The sequence below is a fragment of the Triturus cristatus genome, chromosome 8 (assembly GCF_964204655.1).
Source record: "Triturus cristatus chromosome 8, aTriCri1.1, whole genome shotgun sequence".
In the NCBI taxonomy this organism is placed as follows: Eukaryota; Metazoa; Chordata; class Amphibia; order Caudata; family Salamandridae; genus Triturus; species Triturus cristatus.
Window position 1 is genome coordinate 1,609,736,813 of NC_140591.1, and position 23,536 is coordinate 1,609,760,348.

The window sequence follows — 23,536 nt, forward strand, 5'->3', positions numbered from 1 at the left end:
TAATGTGCAAAGTCGATCAGCAATGTCTCTTGTTCTTCTGTTCTGGTCAGTCTCTATTACCTAGACCATGGGTACTCACAAACCTTCTCTCGGGGGCCAAATTTAGAGTGTGGTTTGTGGCCGAGGGCCACACCGGTGGGGGCGGGGTCAGTGGGGGAGGGGGCGGGGCTAGAAAAAAACTGTGACCATGAACTTGAACACAGGCCCCTGCAGCGGATGCCTTCGTCCACTGAGCCACCAGACCCGGCATGCACATCCATCTCTCTCTCTCTCTCTTTCTCTCTCTCTGTCTGTCCCTGCCTCTATCTGTCCCTGCCTCTATCTGTCTGTCCCTGCCTCTATCTATCCCTGCCTCTATCTGTCTGTCCCTGTCTGTCCCTGCCTCTATCTGTCTGTCCCTGTCTGTCCCTGAACCTATCTGTCCCTGCCTCTATCTGTCTGTCCCTGTCTGTCCCTGCCTGTCCCTGCCTCTCTCTCTCTCTATCTGTGTCTCTCTGTATCTGTCTCTGCCTCTATCTGTCTGTCTCTGCCTCTATCTGTCTCTGCCTCTATCTGTCCCTGCCTCTATCTGTCCCTGCCTCTATCTGTCCCTGCCTCTCTGTCTCTATCTGTGTCTCTCTGTCTCTGCCTCTATCTGTCCCTGCCTCTCTGTCTCTATCTGTCCCTGCCTCTCTGTCTCTATCTGTCTCTGCCTCTATCTGTCTGTCTCTGCCTCTATCTGTCTCTGCCTCTATCTGTCCCTGCCTCTATCTGTCCCTGCCTCTATCTGTCCCTGCCTCTCTGTCTCTATCTGTGTCTCTCTGTCTCTGCCTCTATCTGTCCCTGCCTCTCTGTCTCTATCTGTCCCTGCCTCTCTGTCTCTATCTGTCTCTGCCTCTATCTGTCCCTGCCTCTATCTGTCCCTGCCTCTATCTGTCCCTGCCTCTATCTGTCTCTGCCTCTATCTGTCTCTGCCTCTATCTGTCTCTGCGGCTATCTGTCTCTGTCTGTCAGTCTGTCTCTCCCTCTGTCTGTCTCTATCTCTGTGCCTCGGGCAGTGCACACGTACTGTGTCTAAACGTCCCCGTCACCAGACCAGAGACAGCCCCCCACTGCCCCCGCTCCCTGTGTAATGTAAAAGCCAGCTCGTTTTCTCTCTGAATTTGCTGCTTCGCGGGGTTTGTGTCCCACCACTGGGCCTGGGGTCACATCTGTCGCTGGCTTTAATTCTGACTCTCACCCCCGAGCTGTCGGATCAAAGCCCCCTTTTGGCGCCAGTCACCCATCCGTGTAGGTATGCATGCATCAATTATATATAGAGCCAACCTGGCGGTGAGCATTTGTGCGCTGTGCTGCGAGAGCGGAGACCAGGCCTGAGCTCCCTGGCCTTGGCTCAACCGTCTGACTACAGGCTGGCGGGAAACATCACATCACAGGCTCTTAATGCACATCTCACCCGGCTCTCACTCCCTACTGCCCTCTATCACCTCACCCGGCTCTCACTCCCTACTGCCCTCTATCACCTCACCCGGCTCTCACTCCCTGCAACCCTCTGTCACCTCACCTGGCTCTCACTCCCTGGAACCCTCTGTCACCTCACCTGGCTCTCACTCCCTGGAACCCTCTGTCACCTCACCTGGCTCTCACTCCCTGCTGCCCTTGGTGCAGATTGAGGTGTACAAATTCTCCCTACTTCCACGGATAGAGTAAATTCACAGATACACGCACATGCACTCATCATACACTTGGGCCCATTTTACTAACATATACTCAATTACACTATCAACACTGAACCCATGGAAAGAAAACTCCTAAACACCCTATATCTACACTGAGGCCAATAGGATCAGTTTGATGTCATCCTGAGTCATGATCTAAACAGTAACCTAAACACCAATAATCAAAATAGAGTACTCAATAATTGACAAGAAATAACCACCAACACCGTATTTAAAATTATGGTACTTTATCTAAAATTAGTCAAAGAAAATCAATCAAAGTAAAATCATTATTCTCATAATTACCTATTCTAGCTAAATGTCATGAATAGGTCAGGACAGGTCTCTCGATAGAAGTCTCTCAAGTCGCCGTCCTCACAGCATCGATCCTCACCAACGCAGGTTTGGGAAGAAGTGGCCACCAAATTCAAAACGCAAAGACACAGACCCTCTCTAGTCTAGTATATTTATAATAAATTTAACAAAAGAAAGCAACATAAAATGTTTTAGATATCCGCTGAACCGCTGAGCAGAGCGAACAGGAAAGGATGTAGCATCGCTACATTTGGAAAAATCTCCGCTCAGAAAAAATCACAAAAATAAAAAGACGGAAGAAGGAAACTCGGATTTGCAAATGTTTCTTTTTACGTTCACATTTCCTCGGAACCAGCATTGTGATCACAAAGTTCATTGTGGCTCCTTTGTCCTCCAAGGACACTTGGATGCTCTTGGATGTTCGCCCAGAGCTGCTGTCCTCACGGAAAATTTTAAACCAGGCGAAGACTGTGGTCAGATGACTCTCGACCAGGTTCAGCAAGGCCTTCTCATCACAAATCGACTACTTAAAGGCAGGCTTTAAACGGCAGCCATTTTCTACTAGGCCAAAGCGTATCATCTTAATTAAAAGAGACAAAAACAACGTTACCACAGCATAGTGATTAAACATTGTTAACCCCACTAATACCCTTATGTGTATGTAATTATCTAGCCTTTGCAACACAAGAAAAGCATTAGTACACGACATTTTAAAAACGTTTTGTGCTTTAAAATAAACAGCACTCAGCAACATTTATTTAATAAACATGCACATTATTAGTAAGCACATGAATGCATCCCCACATATAGTTTTCTCTTATTAGTACGTATTGATTAATCAGAAAATTTACACAAAACAAATAATTAGTAATTACAAATTAATAATTTAAATTTTCTCGACAATAGACAAACCAGAGCTTTTAAAACCCAATAGATTTTCAACAGAAAACTCTGCTCCAGCACCCTCTGTCACCTCACCTGGCTCTCAGTCCCTGCTGCCCTCTGTCACCTCACCCGGCTCTCAGTCCCTGCTGCCCTCTGCCACCTCACCCGGCTCTCACACCCTACTCCCCTCTGTCACCTCACCCGTCTCTCAGTCCCTACTGCCCTCTGTCACCCTCTGTCACCTCACCTGGCTCTCAGTCCCTGCTGCCCTCTGTCACCTCACCCGGCTCTCAGTCCCTGCTGCCCTCTGCCACCTCACCCGGCTCTCACACCCTACTCCCCTCTGTCACCTCACCCGTCTCTCAGTCCCTACTGCCCTCTGTCACCCTCTGTCTCCTCATCTGGCTCTCAGTCCTTGCTGCCCTCTGTCACCTCAACCGGCTGTCACTCCCTGCTGCCCTCTGTCACCTCACTCTCACACCCTGCTGCCCTCTGTCACCTCACTCTCACACCCTGCTGCCCTCCATCACCTCACCCGGTTCTCACTCCCTGCGTCCCTCTGTCACCTCACCCGGCTGTCACTCCCTGCTGCCCTCTGTCACCTCACTCTCACACCCTGCTGTCCTCTGTCACCTCACCGCCACAACACTTGGAATAGGGCCACGACACTCGCAGCATGAGGAATCCATAGCTTGCGGAAGAAACTGATGTCGCGGAGGAACGTTGTCTCGCTACCTTTATAATTGAATTGTAGCCTAATCTTTCTATTAAGGCCTTTATTACTGTATTGGATGCGTAGTCTGTTGGTGCAGGTGGTTCCTGTTGCGCTTATTTATTAATCACTGTATTACCATACATGCCAACATTTCAGAAGAGCAAAGTGGGAGATTATTTTTAAAAAATTGGGAGAATGGGGCCTTGAATCGGGTTACTGTCATGTATGGGCTTTGCAAGTGTGCTGCTGCAGGATCGGACATTTGAAACGCAAATGCACGTTTTTTTCTTACCTTTCAGAAGCATGGAGCGCAATGGCAGGCAGAGAGAAGGTGATGCAAGTGTTGTGCACTGGCCTGGCAGGTTGCTGGCAGTGCATATATACCAACCACCCCCCTCCTGTGTGGCAGCCCAGGCACACACACAGCCGACCCCAGTACTTCACAGGTCTTTAAAAGACCATTCGCTTGTTAATGGGGCTATGTTGGTTTTTCACCCCTTCTAGAGCCCCTGCATCACCACTATTGCTGGAAGAATTAGCATGTTACACAATACCAAACCCCCTGTCTGCTGAAACCCCGAGGAATCGGGTTTTTGCTTGCAGGAATCGGGAGGCGGGAGACAAGCCTTGAAATCGGTAGTCTCCCGCCTGAATCGGGAGGGTTGGAATGTCTGCTGTATAAATTGCTCCGTACGTCATGAACATGTACACTAATGAGGAATGTAAATGAGAGATTTGGGAATTGCTAATTGTTTTGAATCCATATGGCCTGAGTGAAATGTGATACACCTTGCTGGTGCCTCGGTCATAAGAATGCTGGGCGGGGGTGTTTGTTATTTTGTAGGACAAATCTGATGTTAGGCCCTTAATAAATGTCTTCTACAAAGGTTCTAAATGTGAACATGTAATCTTTATCACTGGCACTAGAAACTGCATATGTTGCTTGAAAGAAGTAGAATCATTTCCGACCCTGCTATGACAGCCTCCCGGGCACACACACACAGCCGCCCCCGAGTACTTCACAGGTCTTTAAAAGACCATTCACTTGCTAACAAGCCTTTGTTGTATATCACCTCTTAGAGCCCCCACAGCTCCACTCTTACTATCGCTGGAATTGCCCGGCCCCCTCTCGGAGTCCGGGCTGCTGCAACGGCGGTGTTTGCTGACACTTTAAAAAAAAAGAAAAGAACACAGGTATATTGTCTGCAAGCTCCGCGGGCCGCCAAGGAAGGCTTGCCGGACCACTGGCGGCCCGCGGGCCGTACTATGAGTACCCGTGAACTAGACAAAACATGTTGACAACAGCTGCAATATGGAAGAATCGTGCTTTGATATAACGTGGTTGCATGTTTTTTAAACACACTCGATGAAAGCCGTTCCATGGAGCTGAGCTCTGCTGTTCCTATGATATAAACCTCTTTGTGTTTAGGCTTTCAGGTCGGGGTCTGCTAATAACGCCTAGAGATCTTCTGTTATGTAAATAACTTCTTACAGCCAAGGGGATGGTGATTAGGCTTAGTTATTTTGCCTTTTTCACAGTCTTTATAAAATGACGACTCCTTTTGTTTTCAATGGTATTGCGACAATGCTGATATGCATTTTGATGCTGGTCGTGGTTCACATACTGTTTTACAAATCACTATAGTCAAAATAAACATTTTGAACTTATTTAGTGATTATTCTTATTGTGGACAAGTACGAGAGAGCGAAAGATTGTCTTGTTCTGCGCTGCCTGCCCGGGGGGGCTGGTCCTGGGGTGGGGGTGGTCCTGGGGGTGGTGGCGGTGGGTGTTGTGGCCCTCTTGGGTCTCCAAGCTGCATGATTAGTAGCTCCATGGCATCTGTTGGTCTTCAGATGTGGCTCTGGGCTGGGCTCCCTTTCTACTGCAGGTTTTTGTCCTACTTAAGACCAGAAAAAAGCAGGTCTTAAGTCCCTGCTGCTAACGTGCCGTATCGCCTGTTTTTGGCCCGCATCGCCGATCGCCTGTTTTTGGCCCGCATCGCCGATCTGGCTGGTCGTAGAGAATAACGCAAAGTGGTGTTATCGTGTGTTTTTGGACGGGAACACCTACACTGCATATGATTAGCGGTAGTTGTTGCTGTCAGCCTTGGCGATGTTTTTAGAGGCAGCTATCGCAGGTTAACTGGAGATGTCGGCTGTTAGCGCAGGCTTATGAATAGGGCGATAAGTCTATCACCACTTTCGTGGCGGAAAAGTGCCGCTAAATCGGCGATGTGTCCTTGAGAACATGCCTCTCAGTGCTTCGCCTTTAAGACGTTGAATGCTAATTGGTACAGGTACCATCAACACATCCAAAAGAGATCATATTCAAAGGGTTTCTTTGGAATAAGTTTCTTGATTTCCAAGCTCAGGTTAAGAGGGCCAGAGAGTTCATCATTATTAGGACTAGAGAAGGAAATGCGTCAGAAGCAGTGGAAGCGGGCACTGGGCGAGAACTCAAAAATAGTCCTGAAAATACATGTAACCCCAGCATTCCACACCTAATCTAAAACCCTAAATGTAGCAGAGCAGACAAGTCCCCTTGGAATCCTTTCGAACTGTCTTCCTGGTCACTAATTCCGAGGAATCATGGCTTCCAGCAAGAGTCGCAGTAGCGCCTGTTCTTCGGGTCCTGCTGCACTGTTTTCTGGCTCAAGTGTTTGCCACCTCCGCCCTGCGAGGCGACTACAGCCGGACCATAGAGTGCTGTGAACAAGTGGATGTCTTGCTCTACAGTCTCTTTCAAACACCTTCTAACTTGATTGACAATATCCCTTTTAAGCATTGACAACCTCTGTGAGAAGACTGACATTGACAACCTCTGTGAGAAGACTGACATTGATGCACAGTCAGTATAATAGAACTTTCTTTCTTTTTATTTCGCTGCAGCACTGAGGGGATCTTTTCATGGCATCCTTTGCACAGCGCAATCAGTGTCCTGGAGCACGACTGTACAAAGCAGGGCTCTCAGGAAAGGGTTTACAGCATGTCAGACAAATGCATTTACATCTTCATTTTTAAAAAGTGGAATGGACGCATTGACGTTCAAAATGGCATAATGTTTATTATTATGTGAACACGTTCATAGCAGATATATTTTATTAACAGGTATCACGCTTACATATTAAAGTGCACTTTATATTGAGGGTCAGACGCATATTCTATTTCTCGTATGCCATCTGAAGAGACCTGTCTTCACAGGGAAGTGCAGAGAGTTCCAAGACAGGCGAGAGCCGGTGTGTTCATTGCCCCCTCAATGCATGTTGCTGGAAAGCACACGGTGGAAACCCCTCCATGGATTCCAGGTGCACAGTGGTGACAGCAAAGCTGTTTACTGGGTGCAGTCCATAAATTCTGCAGTGATGCTTCTGGGCTGTGGAGGGCCCTGGGCCTGGAGCAGTTCACTGACATCCTTGTACAGGTAGAACCATGCCCCTTCAAACACATGCACCCCTTGGCTGTTGCACATCGCACTGTCCACGTGTTGGTGGATTATGGTGTGCTCCTTACCCGGCACTCGAGGGGTCTGCTTCAGGTCCACCAAAGAAAGGGTATTACCTGGAAGAGAAACGTATATTACATTTATGTACAATGGATTCCAGGCTGTCACTGCACAACTAAACCGTCCGAACGGGGCCATCCACCCTCAGTCCAACACCACCCTTTCTATTGGGCTCCGTCAGCCCACCTAAAGCGATGCCAATGTCTGCATGATGATGCAATGCTAAAACAGAGGGATCGCCCACTGCTTGTAGCATGTAAGTGGCCTAACTCACCCACTGTCTCATTTCATTCAAACATGCTGACATCCTTAGAATACATGCCTGGGGTTTAAGGACCCACAAGCAATGTTTGACCCTTGATTCGGGGCGGGATCCCCACCTTCAATTGCCACAGGGATGGAAGGAATAGCAGGAGCTTTGCGGTGTGTAGGTTAACGTAGGAGATACACCTTTGCCACTGCGAAGTAGACTTTAGAATGGCAAGGGCACTATGCTTAGTGTTAACGTTTGCCCATTCGGTTAACCAATCTCTCGCCCACATACACACTCACGGGCACTTTGTACAGTTCTCCCCCTTGATATCCTTATTTAAGAATGTCTGATGTTAGGACCTGAAGAATGCTTTATCCATCTGGGTCATCGTACGCATGCGCACTCCACTCCATTGCTAAACTGCACTGCTAAGCTCATGGCACACCTTACCACTCCTTCCTTAACCGCCCGAAGGAAAGGCCATTCACAGGCGCCCCGCTTCAACCCGCTACACCTTCCCCCCTGCCAAGGGAAGGACTCCTATGATACCCGCCTACTGTTGTGTCAACCCATGTCCAAAGTCTGCTCCTTGTCTTCATGGGCTACGGGGGGCATCGGCTAGGTTGGTTTTTCTACTTGTATGTAGCATGCTCAAAGCCTGTTGTTTTGGGAATTTCTCCCGCTGCAACTGCAGTGTCATCAGATGCCCCATGACATGGGAGTGGTCTACTTTACAACCTTCGGTTAATGAGGTCAGAATATACGGCGCGACAATGTGGAGACATAGTCTTCTTAAGGACTTATCAAAGCCCCAAACAATCTTTAGTGCAGTTCTTTTTTTTCCATCATTTAACGTGTAGAAATGGCAACCGTTACTTATGAACTAAGTATATTCGCGCCGGATCGCAAAAGAATGGGACGCACGTACTACCCAGCTTTGCTGTCTAGCTCATCTTATTATATAAGGTCGAGATTTTCAAGACGTTTGTTCTACATCGGTATACCAAGAAGGATAATACATCTCTGCACCATAATTTATCTTTTAAAACAAAAACCAGATAGAGCCTTGAAAAAGTCCCAAGTATGGACGAAACACGTGTGTCGGCTCAAAACGCCTATGAAGAATCATCATCAATACATCTTTAGTTACTGTTGAATGGCTTGAGTTTTACAACAATCATTAGTATTATAGCAACAACATTGTTTGCATTTTGTGGTACTAAGAATAAGTAAAAACATAATTAACCTGAATATACGGAGCTCTGAATGTTTTTCTGCTTGAACAATAGTGTGTGCTTATGACATTGAGGTATATGAATAGTCAAATCGGTGGACTTGGAGTAAACAGTACATGTTTTATATTTAGGAGTGCTCTGCCATCTTTTGGGTAACGTGCTGGCTCACATGACAACGGGAGTGGCCAATGAGCTGCTAACACTCACCTTTTATGATGTACACATCAGACGAGTGAGGACAGGTGAAGGCGGCGTCCACCTGCTGGACTCCGAGCTCCTCTTGAAGGGGCCTGGGGTATCCCTGCACCAAGGTGTAGAGCTGGTCCGAGCGGAAGATTGTTACCTGGGATCCCTACGAAGGCAAGAGCCACAGTTAACTCAGCGAAGCCCAAGGCGACAGACCAAGGCACTACACAGGATGATGAAACAAATGAGAGCTTCAGTGTAAATTTTAATTACAATCTTTGTCATCCACTACTTCATTCTCCGGTCATCGTATGAAAAAAATAAATCTTAGACGCGGCCTCACGGGAACGGAATCTGGCACATTTTGGAGCAAAATCATATACACAAAAGCACCCCTGGATTTCCAACTGCAAGTTTTCTCTAGTAGAGTATTTTATTAAAAATAAATATGCTTACACCTTAATACAGGCCAGAGAGGCAGTCACAGTGTGCAACTTTGGATTATTTTTTTAACAAAATAAAATGTATTATTTTGCCATAAAACAACATGTTAACATGAATACAATCAGTGACCAAACAGACCAGCGAAATGCAGAACTGACACATTTCAAAGGATATATGTAGACTGGATTGTTTTGTAATTCGAAAAATACAGACTTTTCCCCAGACCTAGTAAAGATCCCTCAGTCAACAGCCTGCTAGCAAAGAAAGTTCAAAACATGACTGTCCTTCTAATGCAAATACAATCACTTAATAGCCATATGATTTTTCAGTCACTACTAAGTCTTCACCCACAATAAGATCCTTCAGGACACACAAATCCCCTATAAAATGTCTAGAATATGAGGTCCCTTCATAAGATGCCCAATTGAACTGTTGTCTTCTGATTCATCTATAGAAGAAGGCGTCTCCGTCAATGGCTGCCCGGAGGCGCCACCTTTACGATTATGGTGCATTGTGACAAAGGATTTTCTCAAGGTGTTGGGGTGTTTGGAGTGTGGAAAGAAGGATAAGGTCTGTACCTGGATGAAATACATCTTATTTTCCCAGTTGAAGGCTGCATCGACTATTCCAGTCAGCTCCTTCCAGGTGCTGATGAGTGGCCAAGCATGCCAGCCGTCGCGCTTGGAGTCTATGCGGAAGTACCAGCCACCTGTACCCAGAAGAAACCAGAAGAAGTGCGCATCTTTAGTCACTGCAGTAACCCCATATTGTACATGACAGGTAAGTTCAGAGAGTATAACTGAATATCGACCCCCAGAATATGATGGTACAAGAATATAGAGGTCAGAATATTGAGGAAAAATCATCGAAAGGTAAGTGCATATAGGGAGGTATGGATCTAATATTCCTAGCTGCACATCTGTGTATCATCAAGACGTGTGTAGGACATAAGTGCATACAAGTGCGGCTAGGTACAGGAAATCTAGACTTACTTACCTGTCGATATTTCATTTTCAATATTGTGCCCCACGGGGACTCTGGTGGTGATATTCAGGGAGCACCCCGGAAGTCCAGGATCTGAGCCCTCTAACGCCGGTCATGGGGTGTGTATTCAAGGTGTTGGGTAAACTGGCTTGAGGGGTAATCTTTCAGCTTGGCAGCCTCAAACCTACGGAAATGCCATGGACCCAGGCTCCATACAGGAACCTCCCCAGGGCCAAGACAAGGGCAGTGCACCGCGCCAGCAAAGAAAGCAAGAGGGGGTAAGTAAAATAGTCCCTCAAAACCCAGGGCAGCTCATAGATGTTTTTATCTGCCCTAAAGAAGACGGTGCTGCTTGGGGTGTCATAGCCCAGTCACACTGTGCCCCCAACACTTAGCTCTTCTTTTTCCACCCTCTTCACTTGAGTCAGCACGGTGTAGGGATCTGGCCTCCCTAGACATCAAATGGGAAGAGTTTCTTCCACCAAAGATTGTCGAAGGCAAGGACTAGTAAGGACCACTCGTGGTCTATATATTTTAGGATTTTAACCCGTTTGTGATGGGTGCACAGAATCACAGTGGCATCTCCTTTCCATACCATGCGTTACATCTGATGTAATTTTGTGCCAACTGAGCAAGACCTGTAAGCTATGGAAGTATTTTCTAAGTTATGGGAAGTTGATGATGGAAGGGGCAGTCTACCTGGCATGAGATCATCCTATTCACCTAGCCAGGTGTGATGTACTTCTTGGCATGGTGAGCAAAACAACGATGGATTTAGGCCCAGATCTCTGTACTGGGGTGAATGTATGACATTGTTCTGCATTCTGTCCATCAATTCTTCTCTTTGCGTGATGTACTGCTCCAACATGTTGGTGCCAACGCTCTACTGTCCCTGAAGAAGACAGGATGCGTCCTACAAACTTGACCTTCACTCACCCAAGCTACGCTGTCGCTTTTGAATTGTCCACTAGGGTCAGGCAGAGGGTGAGTGCTTTAGTGAGGATGTGCTACCAGGGTTAGGGGCCCGACAGCTGCACCATCTGAAGGAGGTGGCTTGTGGCATTGAGTCCACACTCGAGTATTAACCAACTTGTCCATTTCTAATGCGGAGGGGATTCTTGTTTGGGTTTTAGCAGGAAAGAGGCCAGAATCGATTCAAAGCCCCTTTTTGACTGCCAAAAAACCTGAATGTGAGAGGGTGAGGTGCCGAAGGTCTGACGTATGGAAGTAAAGACGGACCATGGAAATGAGCAGGTGGAAAGGGAACACCTTACAGAGGGGAGAGTTAAAAGGGTTCCACTGGAAGAGAGCATGGCGGGACAAAGTCATGTGCTGAAGTAAGCTGGGGAAGAGGTGATGAGCTGGTGCAAGAAAGGCAAAGTCCAAGGCTGTCAGAAGGAAAGTGAATGTCCCTAGAGAGAAAGAGAGACCCTAGTCTACACATGTCAGAGAGACATGTCAGCATGGCGGGAGGGTAAGGCTCACATATGATTCTGGTGAATCACAGCTCTGCTTGTCGACGCGCGCCTGAAATAACATATATTCTCTATTAACAAGTTACACAGTCATGTTAGGTGCTTTCTGCCTCCTATAGAAGGGACAGCAGCTCAAGCATCCACCCTGCTAGGATCTGCAGGGCAAGAAGGAGGGCTGGGTTAATGCACGGGTCCGAATGCCTCATGAGCAGCGTAACAAGGGACTAGCGTGTAGAGCCAACACGCTGTGGATATATTGAGGCCGCTGTCGGTTGCTACAGGGCTCCTGAGATGAGGCTGGTTGTTGCTAGCCTGTTTCTCCTGACACTGGAACTCATGAGAAAGGGGCAGGTGGCCCACCAGACACCACAAATGGCTGGCTTTGCCTCACCGCAAGGTGTGGCGAGAGACCGCTCTGGGCTGGAGGAGTGCTAGAGCTGGTGAAAGAGAAGTCCTTTTCATGACATGTGCGTCCTCTTACATCACACCTTCGGCTCAGGCATCAACACCCACGTGATACTGGTGTTCCACAATCTTCTATCGTCAACAGCTTAGCTTTCACTGGGTTTATTTCATTGCATGGAAACTTTTAAAGAGAAAACTTTGTGGCAAAAATTAACACAGAGGAATGTTGTAATGATGAACTAGCCTGTGGAAGGAATTAGGGTTAGAGTTACTTTTGGGCGAGAATTGTTAATAGCTTTCTTTATTATAAAGGAGTTTCTTGTAGTAGTTTCACTGCTCAGGATAGATAAAAGTAATTGTAAGGGTTTCTCAGCAGTACATTTATTTTCATTGGTGTTCCCTGCAGTGGCATAAATCCAATGTCTCCACTTCACATTCTTTCCTCTTTGTGTTACTTAACCCCAACAAAGCTCACCTTAAACCACATTCATTTATCTCCCATCTCATCTCCTTTCCTCCACACCCCCAGCCCCACCCCTATCACTTCCTCTCCCCACTTCCCCTACCCTTCTCTCCCCACTCCTCACCTTCCTTCCCCTTTTGTTTTCTCTTCCTCCACTCCTCACCTCTCCTCTACTTCTCCCCTCCTCTCCTTTCTCTTCTTTCCCTTCCTCCACTCCACCCCTCTCCACCCCACTCTTCACCTCTCCTGGTCACTTCTCTCCCTCCACTTCCTCCACTCCACTCCTCACGTCTCCAATCCTCTCCTTTCCCTTCTCTCCTTTTCCTTCCCACATTCCTCTCCTCTCCACTCCTGTTCACTCTCTCCTCCACTCCCGTCTCTTGTTCAACTTGTTCCCCTCCCCTCTGTCCTGGAACGGCGGTGCCAGAGGTGACAGAAATCCCTGGGGTTTGAGTTTTATATCTAGGCAGGTCTGCACGTCCGCCATCTTTGTTCGCAGCCGCGTGCACTTCCGGACTCACCTCTGAACCCGTAGATCCTTCCGGAGTCGTCGGAGGTGAAAGCCTCAAAGGACCTGTTGCTGCAGCGGTCCTTGATTGACATGAGGGTGGCATTTTTACGGGTTTCATGTCCGTGACCTAGGAAGCAGAAATACCTGTTACGTGTGTTTTTTAGGAAGGCAAGGAGGGCCACTAGAGAAGTAAAAAGAACAATGAATCCAAAGAGGACAGAACGAAACTGAAAATACATTGAAAGACGAATCCAGGAGAGGAAAACGAAACTGAGTATAAATTGGCCGATTAATTCAGAGTGGACACAATCTAGAATGGATAAATCAACCAATTGGTCAACAATCAAACACAAAAATAAAGTCAAAGTAAAGTAAAATGTAGGAACAAAAAAAGATTGTATAGAGCCTGCAAAGGGGGCGAGAGTAACACACAAGGATACAACCATATACTAGACGCATAAGAAAGGGTATCCTATGGAAGGGAAGGGCGTGGCTGAATGTGGACTAACGTGAACTACCATCTACTAGTTGGCGAAAGGGTTCCCTTGAGGGAGGAGGGAGTAATCAATGACCACTCGGGAGAGGCCCTTAGAAAGCACTGATTAGACCGGCTCACCTGTAACAGGGAAGGAGGTCATTCTGTGCAGGGCCGGCTTTAGCGCTGGTGGCGCCCCGTGCGACAATGTTTGTTTGCGCCCCCCCCCAAAGACCACCTCCACCACGGACTCTCTCACTAGCACCCTTTAACAGTGACCAAGTCTCAAAACCACTCGCCATCAGATGCATTAGTTATATAGCGCCACTCATATCAGTGTATGGTGTCAGTACACTTTTCATCACACACACATTGCACAGAGATAATCAATCATACGTGTGTAAATTAGTGTATAGGAAATGTTACATAAGCCAAAGGACTAAGGACCACATGCATCAAACTCAGGATTTGCAAATCCTAAATAGCGAATTTTAAGAAATCGCTATTTAGGACTTGCAAATCCCTATGCACGTAGGAATTGGAAAAAAAAATGCGATTCCTACATATTCTTTAATTGCGACTCGCAAATTGCGAGTCGTAATTAAGGAATAGCTACTCATTCATTCCTATGGGCCTAATTTCGTGCGCAATTTGTGAGTACCAAATAGGTACTCGCAAATTGCGCATGCAATTTCAAGGGTGCAAGGGTGCGAAAAGGACACCCTGTTGCACCCCTGAAATTGAGATGTTACCACATGTTGCGCACTTACATGCCCCAAGGGCACATGTGTGTGTAACATGAAACTTTGCCAAATTCACTTTAGGGCATTTTTCAAAGTTTTTGCAAATTACCATCATGTTCAAATTGATGGTAATTTGCGATCCCTAATTGAGAATTCACAATTTAGAATTGCGTCATGCATTGCATTCCCTAAATGTATTCGCAATTTAAGTAATGGAGAATTTGCATTTTTTTTTTTTTTTTTTTTTTTTTTTTTTTAAACTGTTTTTATTGAGTTTTGAAAAACAGAACAATGCAAGAATATCGGCTGTACAGATCTGTAGGCACAAGTGCGGAGATACATCATTACACTCTTCCCTCATATATAAGCAGCAGTTCGATTGTATGACAGCAGACCATAGATAGACCCCCCATCCAGAGCCCACCCCTCTCCTCCGCCCGTGCCCATCGAAGGGAAATGATTCAGTCAGGACTCCCCAACCATCTGCAGTGGGCACCCCCATGGTCGGCACATCTCCACCTATGCAGCCCGCGCAGCGTGCACTCATTCCCCCCAATTCCCCACAGGGAGGACCATCAGAGCTACCCCACCCCTGTGGGTACTATTCCAGAGCTGGCACGCGGTGGGGAAGCGCTCGGGAGGTTAGCGATATAGGTCTTGTAGGGGCCCCAGATATCCTTGGGACGCGCAACTGCAGGGAGGAGACTAGCATATATCTCGCTGTTTGTGCTGCAATAAGCCATTGACGTGAGCCACGTCTCGGCAGTGGGGGCCGACCTACCGCCCCAATGCTTTGCCACCTCCCTCTTGGCGAGCAGCAGGCCCAGGGAGGCAAGCCTGCGGACGCCCTTGGGGAAGTTCACTGTATAGCCCAGTAATGCAACCTCAGGAGTGGGAACCAGCGTGAGTTCCAACATAGCGCCAAGGATCTCGTGGACCCGCGTCCAGTATGGTTGCAGTCTGGGGCACGTCCAGGACAGGTGTGCAAAGTCAGCGTGTGGTGCAGCGCATTTCCAACATGTGTGCGGGCGCGCCGGGTCAATGGCGTGGAGCCTAGCTGGGGTCATGTAGCAGCGGCGAAGAAATTTATAATGGAGGAGCTTATGCCGACTATTTAGCGAGATCGCATTAGTGACTCTGCAGCAAGCGGTCCATTGTTCATCTGTGATCGGCCTACCCAAGTCCGCCTCCCAGGCCGCTCTCAACCGGCCATCCTCACATGGAATCAGCGCCGCGCATGCCCTGTACAGCTTAGATACCATATGGGCACCCGAGTCGTCGTCAATGAGGAGAGTCAGAGGCTCGAAGGATGTTGGCTCGAGAGGGAATCCCGCAATGTCTGAACGAGCCGCACAGTAAAGCCGGCGCAGGACAAATTTGTCCATGAACGTGGCCTCACTGAAGCGCTCCTCCTCCGAGACCGAAAATATGTGGCCCCCCGGGTAGAGGTCCCCGGTCGTAGCAAGGTGAAACTTGGTCAGTGTACGCTGAACCAGCGCCTCCCCCGTGCCAGACAGCAATCCGGGATTAGGAAGTGGAAGAGAAGAGGAGTAAAGGAGGGGCTGGGCTAGATAACGAGTAAGACGGTGCCACGCCCAACTTGTGGTGGACACCGTTTGGATATCAACTGGGTCTCTGGGGACCCCCTTCGGCAACACCGCCGCTAAACGGCCCGGGAGAACGAAATCCGCCTCGGGACGCAGGAACGGAATGCGAGCGTCAGGGTGGTACCAGGCATAGGCATGTGCACATTGCGCCACCAGATAATACAAATACAGATCCGGTACCCCGAGGCCGCCCCTATCAGGAGGGAGCATGAGGGTCTTCCAACCAATCCGGGGGTGCTTCCCGCCCCATACCAGCCTGATCAGCTGGGATCGCAACGCGGTGAAAAAGGCACGGGTGATGGGGACGGGGATATTATTGAAGAGGTATAAAAATCTAGGGAGAACTATCATTTTTATGATTGCAATTCTGGCCGACATAGACAGCGGGAGTCTCAACCATCCCTCCACCTGTGTCTCCAGCCTGTCCAAAGCGCGGCCATAGTTGAGACGAATAAGTTCGTCCGTGTTGAGATGGATCTGCACACCCAGGTACCTAACCGAGTCAGAGCACCACTCCAACGGGTACTCGCACTGCCATGGGGAGGTGCCGCTGGTCAAGGGGAAGATGACGGACTTATGCCAGTTGATGCCCAGCCCGGAGTGTGCGCCAAAGCGGAGGATCTCCCGTATCAGGGGGGCAAGGTTGACCTGCGGTTCTCTTACATACAGTATGGTGTCGTCTGCGTAGAGGGACGCTAGCAGTGGGCCCGTCCGGAACTGGAGACCCCTGTGGAGGTGGCGCTCCTGAAAATGTCGGATCAAGGGGTCCATGGCCAAAATGAACAGTAGTGGTGAGAGCGGGCAGCCCTGCCGCGTACCACGCGTTAAAGAGAAGGGACAGGACAGCGTGCCATTGATACGCAATCGGGCCGTGGGGCGGCTATACAAAAGCCTCGTAGTGGCAAGGAAGGTCTCCGGCATGCCCATACGTTGCATGACGGCGAGAAAAAAGGGCCATTCTAGAGTGTCGAAGGCCTTTTCGGTATCCAGGAGGACCGCCGCCGCCGGCGTGGCAGGGTTAATTCTATGGAGGACCGTAAAAAGCGTTCGCAGATTTAAAGACGTAGAGCGACGCGGGACAAAGCCCGATTGGACGGGCGAAATGATAAATTCCATCAATTGCGAGAGCCTGTTGGCCACAATCTTTGCCAGGATCTTGTAGTCGAAGTTTAAAAGGGAGAGGGGGCGATAGGAACTACACAACGTCGGGTCCTTGTTTGGTTTAGGAAGGAGAACTATCACCGCTTCGCTGAGGGTGGCCGGTAGGGAGCCGCGCTCCAGGGCCTCCGCATATACCTCTATCAGTTGTGGCGCCAGCTGATCAGTGAACGCCTTATAAAAATCCCCAGAGAAGCCATCTAGGCCGGGGGCCGTGGACCCGCGAAGCACCTTAATCGCCCCGCGCACCTCCGCCACAGTAATAGGCTCAGCCATGAACTCCTGCATACCCTTATCGAGAAACACAAGTGCGATTTCGGACAAGTAGGCCGCACGAGAGGCTGGGGATTCCCCCAACTTGGTCTTGTATAGGTCGGAGAAGTAGGACAGGAATTCGTCTCTGATCGCCGTGGGAGTTGTGCGGAGCGAGCCATCCACGCCCCTCACCTCAACTATCAAGGACCTACCATACGGAGGCCTCAAAGCCTGAGCCAGTGTGCGTCCCGGTCTATCTCCCTCGCCATATCTACGCGCCGTCTGGTACTTCCCAAGGTACAGAATCTCTCTGTCTGCAGCCTCCCTGAAGTCAGTCAGGAGGCGAAGACGCCTCGCGGACACGTCCCCGTCCAGCCCGCGCTGCGCCTCAGCGTCAATCAACTCAAGCTGTGCCTCCAGCTGCTTAATGGTTGCGCGTAGTGCCTTAAGGACCCCAGAGTGCTTGGCTATGCAAACCCCCCTGATGTAGGCCTTAAACCCCTCCCAGAGCGCAGCCTGTGAGTCTACAGACCCTGTGTTAATCGTGAAGTAGTCTTCTATTGCTTCGGAAATCTCGTGGACAAATAAGTCATCCAGCAGAGCTCTCCCAGGGAATCGCCACTGCCGCTCAAAACCCTCGGGGCGTGGGACATCCAAGCGGAGCAAGACCGGGGAATGGTCAGAGTACGTCCTAGGGAGAGTAAGGAGCCCACCAAACCATGGGGACAGGCCCGGGGACAGCAGCCAATAGTCAAGTCTGGTCCAAGTGTTGTGTTGCCCCGAGAAATGTGTATAGTCAGTGGTGTTTGGGTTGCGCCTGCGCCAAATGTCCACTAGGGAGAACTGTTGACAGAGGTCCGCAAGAGCGCGCCGCGCCCTGGGCTTGGAAGGAGCAGCCCCAGATGTACTATCCAAAGCTGCATCGAGCAATAAGTTAAAGTCGCCGCCAAGAAGGAGGCCCGCAGGCTCAAGCGTCGCAAGCTGGGCAGACAGTGCGTGGAAAAATTCCGGGGAATCAGTGTTGGGGGCATACACACATACCAGGATGATCGCATGACCCATCAACACCCCCCGTACTATGCAGAAGCGACCCTCAGGATCCCCCCGGAACAGTTGGCAGTGAAACGGGACTCTCCTGTGAATCAGCACCGCGGTGCCTCGGGCGTAATTGCTAAAGTTGGAGAAGTATCTGTGGGCGCCCCAGGAAGCTGCAAAGCGAGCGGGAACAGAGGTGTGTAAATGCGTTTCCTGCAGGAAGGCAATGTCGACCCTGTGCCGATTCAAATAGTGTAGCACCTGCTTGCATTTCCGTTGATTGTTCAGGCCTCCGACGTTCCATGACATGAGTGAAAGACCCTGGGGGGCTTCATGTAAGCCTATGTGTACTGTTGCCGCCATATCCCTAACAATGAGAGCAGGAAAGCAGAAGTGTCTCCGTGTATTCGCAAAGTTACAATCTGATCAGCCATGTCAAGAGTGTCCAAACTACCCATCCCATCCCCCCACCCCCCACCCAGCCACATCACGCAAACGTGAGGCAATCCCCAACCTGTGGAAGAAAAGCGAAGTTTCAAATAGCAAAACCATTGATAAACAAGTAAACAAAAAATAGGCATTGTAGGTCAAAAAATGCTCCCGGCGGTGTCAACCAAAGGGGAATGGCAACGACCCGCCGCCGACCCAGCGCCACAGAAAAAACAAAGGCATAGCAAAGTGTCTCAAACGTTCCCATTGCAAACAGGCAGAAAAAGAAGTCCAAGCTGCGTCGCGGGCACCGACTCAGCCAGGCCCAGAGCCGGAGAACAGGTCTTGGCTAAGTGCAGCACCACTGTGCGGTGGAGTGTGTCCATCCTCATCGCCCCCCGAAGGGCCCCTGCGTGGTTTATATGTTCGGCAGAACTCCTGCACCGCAGTAGGATTGTCAAAGATTCGCGGTCGGCCATCGATGTCAACCCTCAACCGGGCCGGATACAGCATACCGTACTTGAGGCCCAGATTGCGGAGCGCAGCTTTCGCCCCAACATATTTGCGCCTAGCCTCCTGTACCATGGCGGTGAAATCAGGGTAGAACGAGAGTCTCGAGCCCTGCCAGGTGATCTCGCCCTTCTCCCTGGCCAGCCTCAGGGCCGTGTCTCGGTCTCGGAAGTTCATGATCCGGGCGATCAGAGGGCGGGGAGGGAGCCCCGGGTTAGGTCGCGGCCCAAGGGAGCGGTGCGCCCTCTCAACCACAAAGCCAGGTGTGAAGGAGTCTCTCCCAAAAATGTCCGATAACAGTTGCTCAACAAAAACATCCAGCCTGCCGGTAGCCGTGGATTCAGGAAGCCCAGTGATTCGGACGTTATTGCGCCTACTGCGCGATTCCAAGTCCTCGTTCTTGATGGCCACGTCCTTTAGTATGCGCTCCAGCCGGTCTAGGCGTTTAGTGTCCTGCGCTGCGCCGTCTTCCACCGCAGATATCCGGGTCTCGGCCTCCCCCAAACGCTTATCGTGGGCCTGAACCTTCGCCCCCATCGTTTCTAGCGTTTTGTTCAGGGCATCAAAGCGCCCATCGAGGGCCCTGAATCCAGCACGCATCTCTTGAAGCCATTCAGGGGGTGGAGCGGTAGCCGCCGGGCCAGAGGACTGGCCTCCAGCAGGGTCCGACATGTCTGGGCGTTGGTCCGCAGGCTGATCGTGGAGCCTCTCAAAGGGCAAGGTCTTTTGCTTAGGGTCCTTTCGCCCCATGCCCCCACCAGGAACGACTGCCAGATGTGGGCAGGGTGCCAACAGGCGGTGCCAGGGTACTGGGACGAGGACTCGGAAGGAGAAACGGCTCCGCAACCTCTTCGGCCCGCAGCGCGGGCGACGTAGCGGTCCCCCGCCAGCACCGGCCACGCGTCCAACCGGGCCCGGGCACCAGCACAGGCCGCACCGCCACCAGGTGTCCTCTCCGCGCCAAAGACCAGGGGGCGCCTCTCAGGGGGTCCGAGACACGGACCAATCCGGGCGGCAGTAGAGTCGGCTAGGCGACTCAGGACCGGGGAGGGGGCACACGGACGGCGCAGGCCAAGAACCCCAGGGGCAGCCGAGCGAGGTCCCAGGGAAGGGGGGCAGAGGCGGCCCGGGCGCCGAGGTCCGCGCAGATCCCCTCCAACCCACCCTCACCACCAGTCAGCCGTGTCGACGCTCCCCCAGGCCCCCCAGACCGCTACCGCGCGGGGAACCCGAGCGGGGCCGGCAATGGAGGAGGCGGCCGCGGCGCCGAGCAACGGCCCAACGCCCGACCCGCCTCAGGCCAACGGCGGCGAAGGGGGTGAAGCTGGACCACACCAGACCCCGCCCCAGTGCTCAGACCCCCCCCCAGTTACCCCCCGGCCACCCGCATCACCGTCGGCCGCCACCGCCGCACTAACCTCTCCGGCCACCGAGCCAGGCCGCCATCTTGTGCATCGGGTCCGCTAGGCCCCGGCGTTCTTTGGTCGTTCCGGGCGCTGTCGGGGCCGGATCACCCCTCCGGGCTGTTGCGGGAGAGCAGGGGAGTCAGCGCTGGGTCCGGGCAGCCCTCGCCCGCATCAGGATGTCGGGAAAAACAGGTTTGGCGCCGAGTCGACCACGGAGCTTCAACACCGCGCGGCCATCTCAGCCCGCGGCTTGGCCACGCCCCCCATGGAGAATTTGCATTTGGGTTGATGCATCCCAAATGCGAAAATACTGGTCGCAAAGGGGCAGATTCTGCGAATCTGCCTGTTTGCGATCGCTATTTTCGTTGATGCATGTGCCCCTAAAACTGGTAGGCAGTATATTTTGAGAGTGCTTGGTCAGGAGAAGCACAAACTCAGAGTCGAAAAAGAAACACCACAGTTAGGAGTTTTCTCTAAAAATAAGAATCTATTTCAAGCCAAATTAACGCTTTTTGCAACATTAATCAATGTTTTAATGTATACTTCGTAGTGTGTATGAAGTTGTTAAAAGTTAATAGATCACTGTTCTTTATGAGGACTTAGGTATAAATTGCAAGTAACAAAAGGATGTCTCTTTTAAAACCAGTAACCTGCTGATCTGTTTACATTATATGGACTCTGTAATCTACTTTGTACAGGTTCTTTGCAGCAGGCATATTAACCCTCTGCACTAACTTCACATAAGTCAAAACCTCAACTGTACAAAACTCTGATCTCTCTCCCAGAAGGACATTAATCACAGAAGCTATCTTGGCAGTTTTGTGAGGCCTGGTAATTGCTGAGGAAAGGAACACTGCAGCAGGCGCTTACAAAACATAATAAACTTGCGAACACGGCGCCCCCAGGAGGCCAGCACCCGGTGCGGTGGCACCGGTCGCACCGCCCTAAAGCCGGCCCTGATTCTGTGAGTGAAGGAGTCTCGAGGAATGAGATGAAATTATTTTTCTTCTTGCAGGATGCCTCGGAGACTCTAGGAGAGCACTCCAGGTCATATGAGAGCTCTTAGTCCACGTTAAAGTACTCCAGCCAATGGAATCAGCGCCAAATATAGAAGGGGAAGACCCATGAATCCGGGTACCCCTGTTCAAGCGTGATTTCACGTGGGTTATTAGCACTCTCCAAACGGGATGGAGTGATTCAACATTAAAATTAATAGCGACATATAAAGGAGCAGCTACCTGCCCTTTTTGAAATTGTATAGGGTAATTTCCTGTTCTTTTCCCTCCAGGGGGGGACACAGCCCTGAAGAAAGTCCAGCACCAATTCCTTTTGGGCACGCAAGGACTGTAACATGTTGGCCTTAGGGTCCTAGGACCATAATATTCCATATGACCCTATTGTTCATTAATTTTAATATTCCTGCCAGAACCAAGAATAAAGGGATACTGGGGTCTAACAGTGGATTTTTAATCTTTATCCCCCTGTCCAGATACACTATCCAAGTGCTCCCTGAAATACCGGTTGTGCCCACCACGACTTATAGGGGTCATGGTGTCCCGATGATGAAGCATGACACCACTAGGGTGTGTGAGGGAAAATAAATAAAAGAAAAGCCTTTTCCTACACCACTTCAGGAGTGGTTGCTTCACTTAGGGACATCCCATCATTCTTCCCTCCGTAACTAACCATTTCTTACAATTAATATCTATGTTAAGATCAATAGTGGAGTACTTTAACGTGGGCTAATACTTTGAATCAGGAGGGTGTACTCCCTCTTTCTCCTCTTGGCCCTTCAAATATTAAGAACCTTTTGGGTCTAAATATGTAGTGTGTAATACATATGAGAGCTCACCGGTACCGTAGAGCAGAGCTGCTCACCTGAACCACAGAACTGAGCATCTCACCTGTATCGCAGAGCAGCTCACCTGTATCACAGAGCAGCTCACCTGTACCGCAGAGCAGCTCACCTGTACCGCAGAGCAGCTCACCTGTACCATAGAGCAGCTCGCCAGTACTGCAGTGCAGCTCACCTGTACCGCAGAGCAGCTCACCTGAACCACAGAGCAGAGCAGCTCACCTGTACCGCAGAGCAACTCACCTGTCCTGCAGAGAAGAGCAGTTCACGTGTACCACAGAGCAGAGCAGCTCACCAGTTCCGCAGAGCAGCTCACCTGTACCACAGAGCAGCTCACCTGTACAGCAGAGCAGCTCACCAGTACCGCAGAGCAGCTCACCTGTACCGCAGAGCAGCTCACCTGAACCACAGAGCAGAGCAGCTCACCTGTACCGCAGAGCAACTCACCTGTCCTACAGAGAAGAGCAGCTCACCTGTACCACAGAGCAGAGCAGCTCACCAGTACCACAGAGCAGCTCACCTGTACCGCAGAGCAGCTCACCTGTACCACAGAGCAGAGCAGCTCACCTGTAACACAGGGAAGAGCAGCTCATCTGTACCACAGAGAAGAGCAGCTCATCTGTATAGCAGAGCAGCTCACTTGTAACACAGAGCAGAACAGCTCACTTGTACCCCAGAGTAGCTCACCTATACCACAGAGCAGCTCACCTGTACCACAGAGCAGAGCAGCTCACCTGTAACGCAGAACAGAGCAGCTCACCTGTACCACAAAGCAGATCAGCTCATCTGTACCACAGAGCAGCTCACCTGTACCGTAGAGAAGAGCAGCTCACCTGTACCGCAGAGAAGAGCAGCTCACCTGTACCGCAGAGAAGAGCAGCTCATCTGTACCTCAGAGAAGAGCAGTTCATCTGTACCGCAGAGAAGAGCAGCTCATCTGTACCTCAGAGAAGAGCAGTTCATCTGTACCGCAGAGAAGAGCAGCTCATCTGT

General features: G+C 50.3%; 1 protein-coding gene across 2 annotated transcripts in view; it reads right to left on the reverse strand.

Moving 5' to 3' along the window:
- Positions 1-6,650: 6,650 nt before the first annotated feature.
- Positions 6,651-23,536, reverse strand: part of HPX (hemopexin) — a 58,973-nt gene continuing 42,087 nt past the window's right edge. For both annotated transcript variants that reach the window (XM_085623530.1, XM_085623529.1), the window contains 4 exons: positions 13,081-13,197; positions 9,811-9,941; positions 8,810-8,954; positions 6,651-7,170 (listed from right to left, as the gene is read on the reverse strand). In XM_085623530.1, coding sequence (XP_085479656.1) covers positions 6,944-7,170; positions 8,810-8,954; positions 9,811-9,941; positions 13,081-13,197 — 620 coding nt within the window. In that variant the 3' untranslated portion in view covers positions 6,651-6,943. The remainder of the gene's footprint in view (positions 7,171-8,809; positions 8,955-9,810; positions 9,942-13,080; positions 13,198-23,536) is intronic.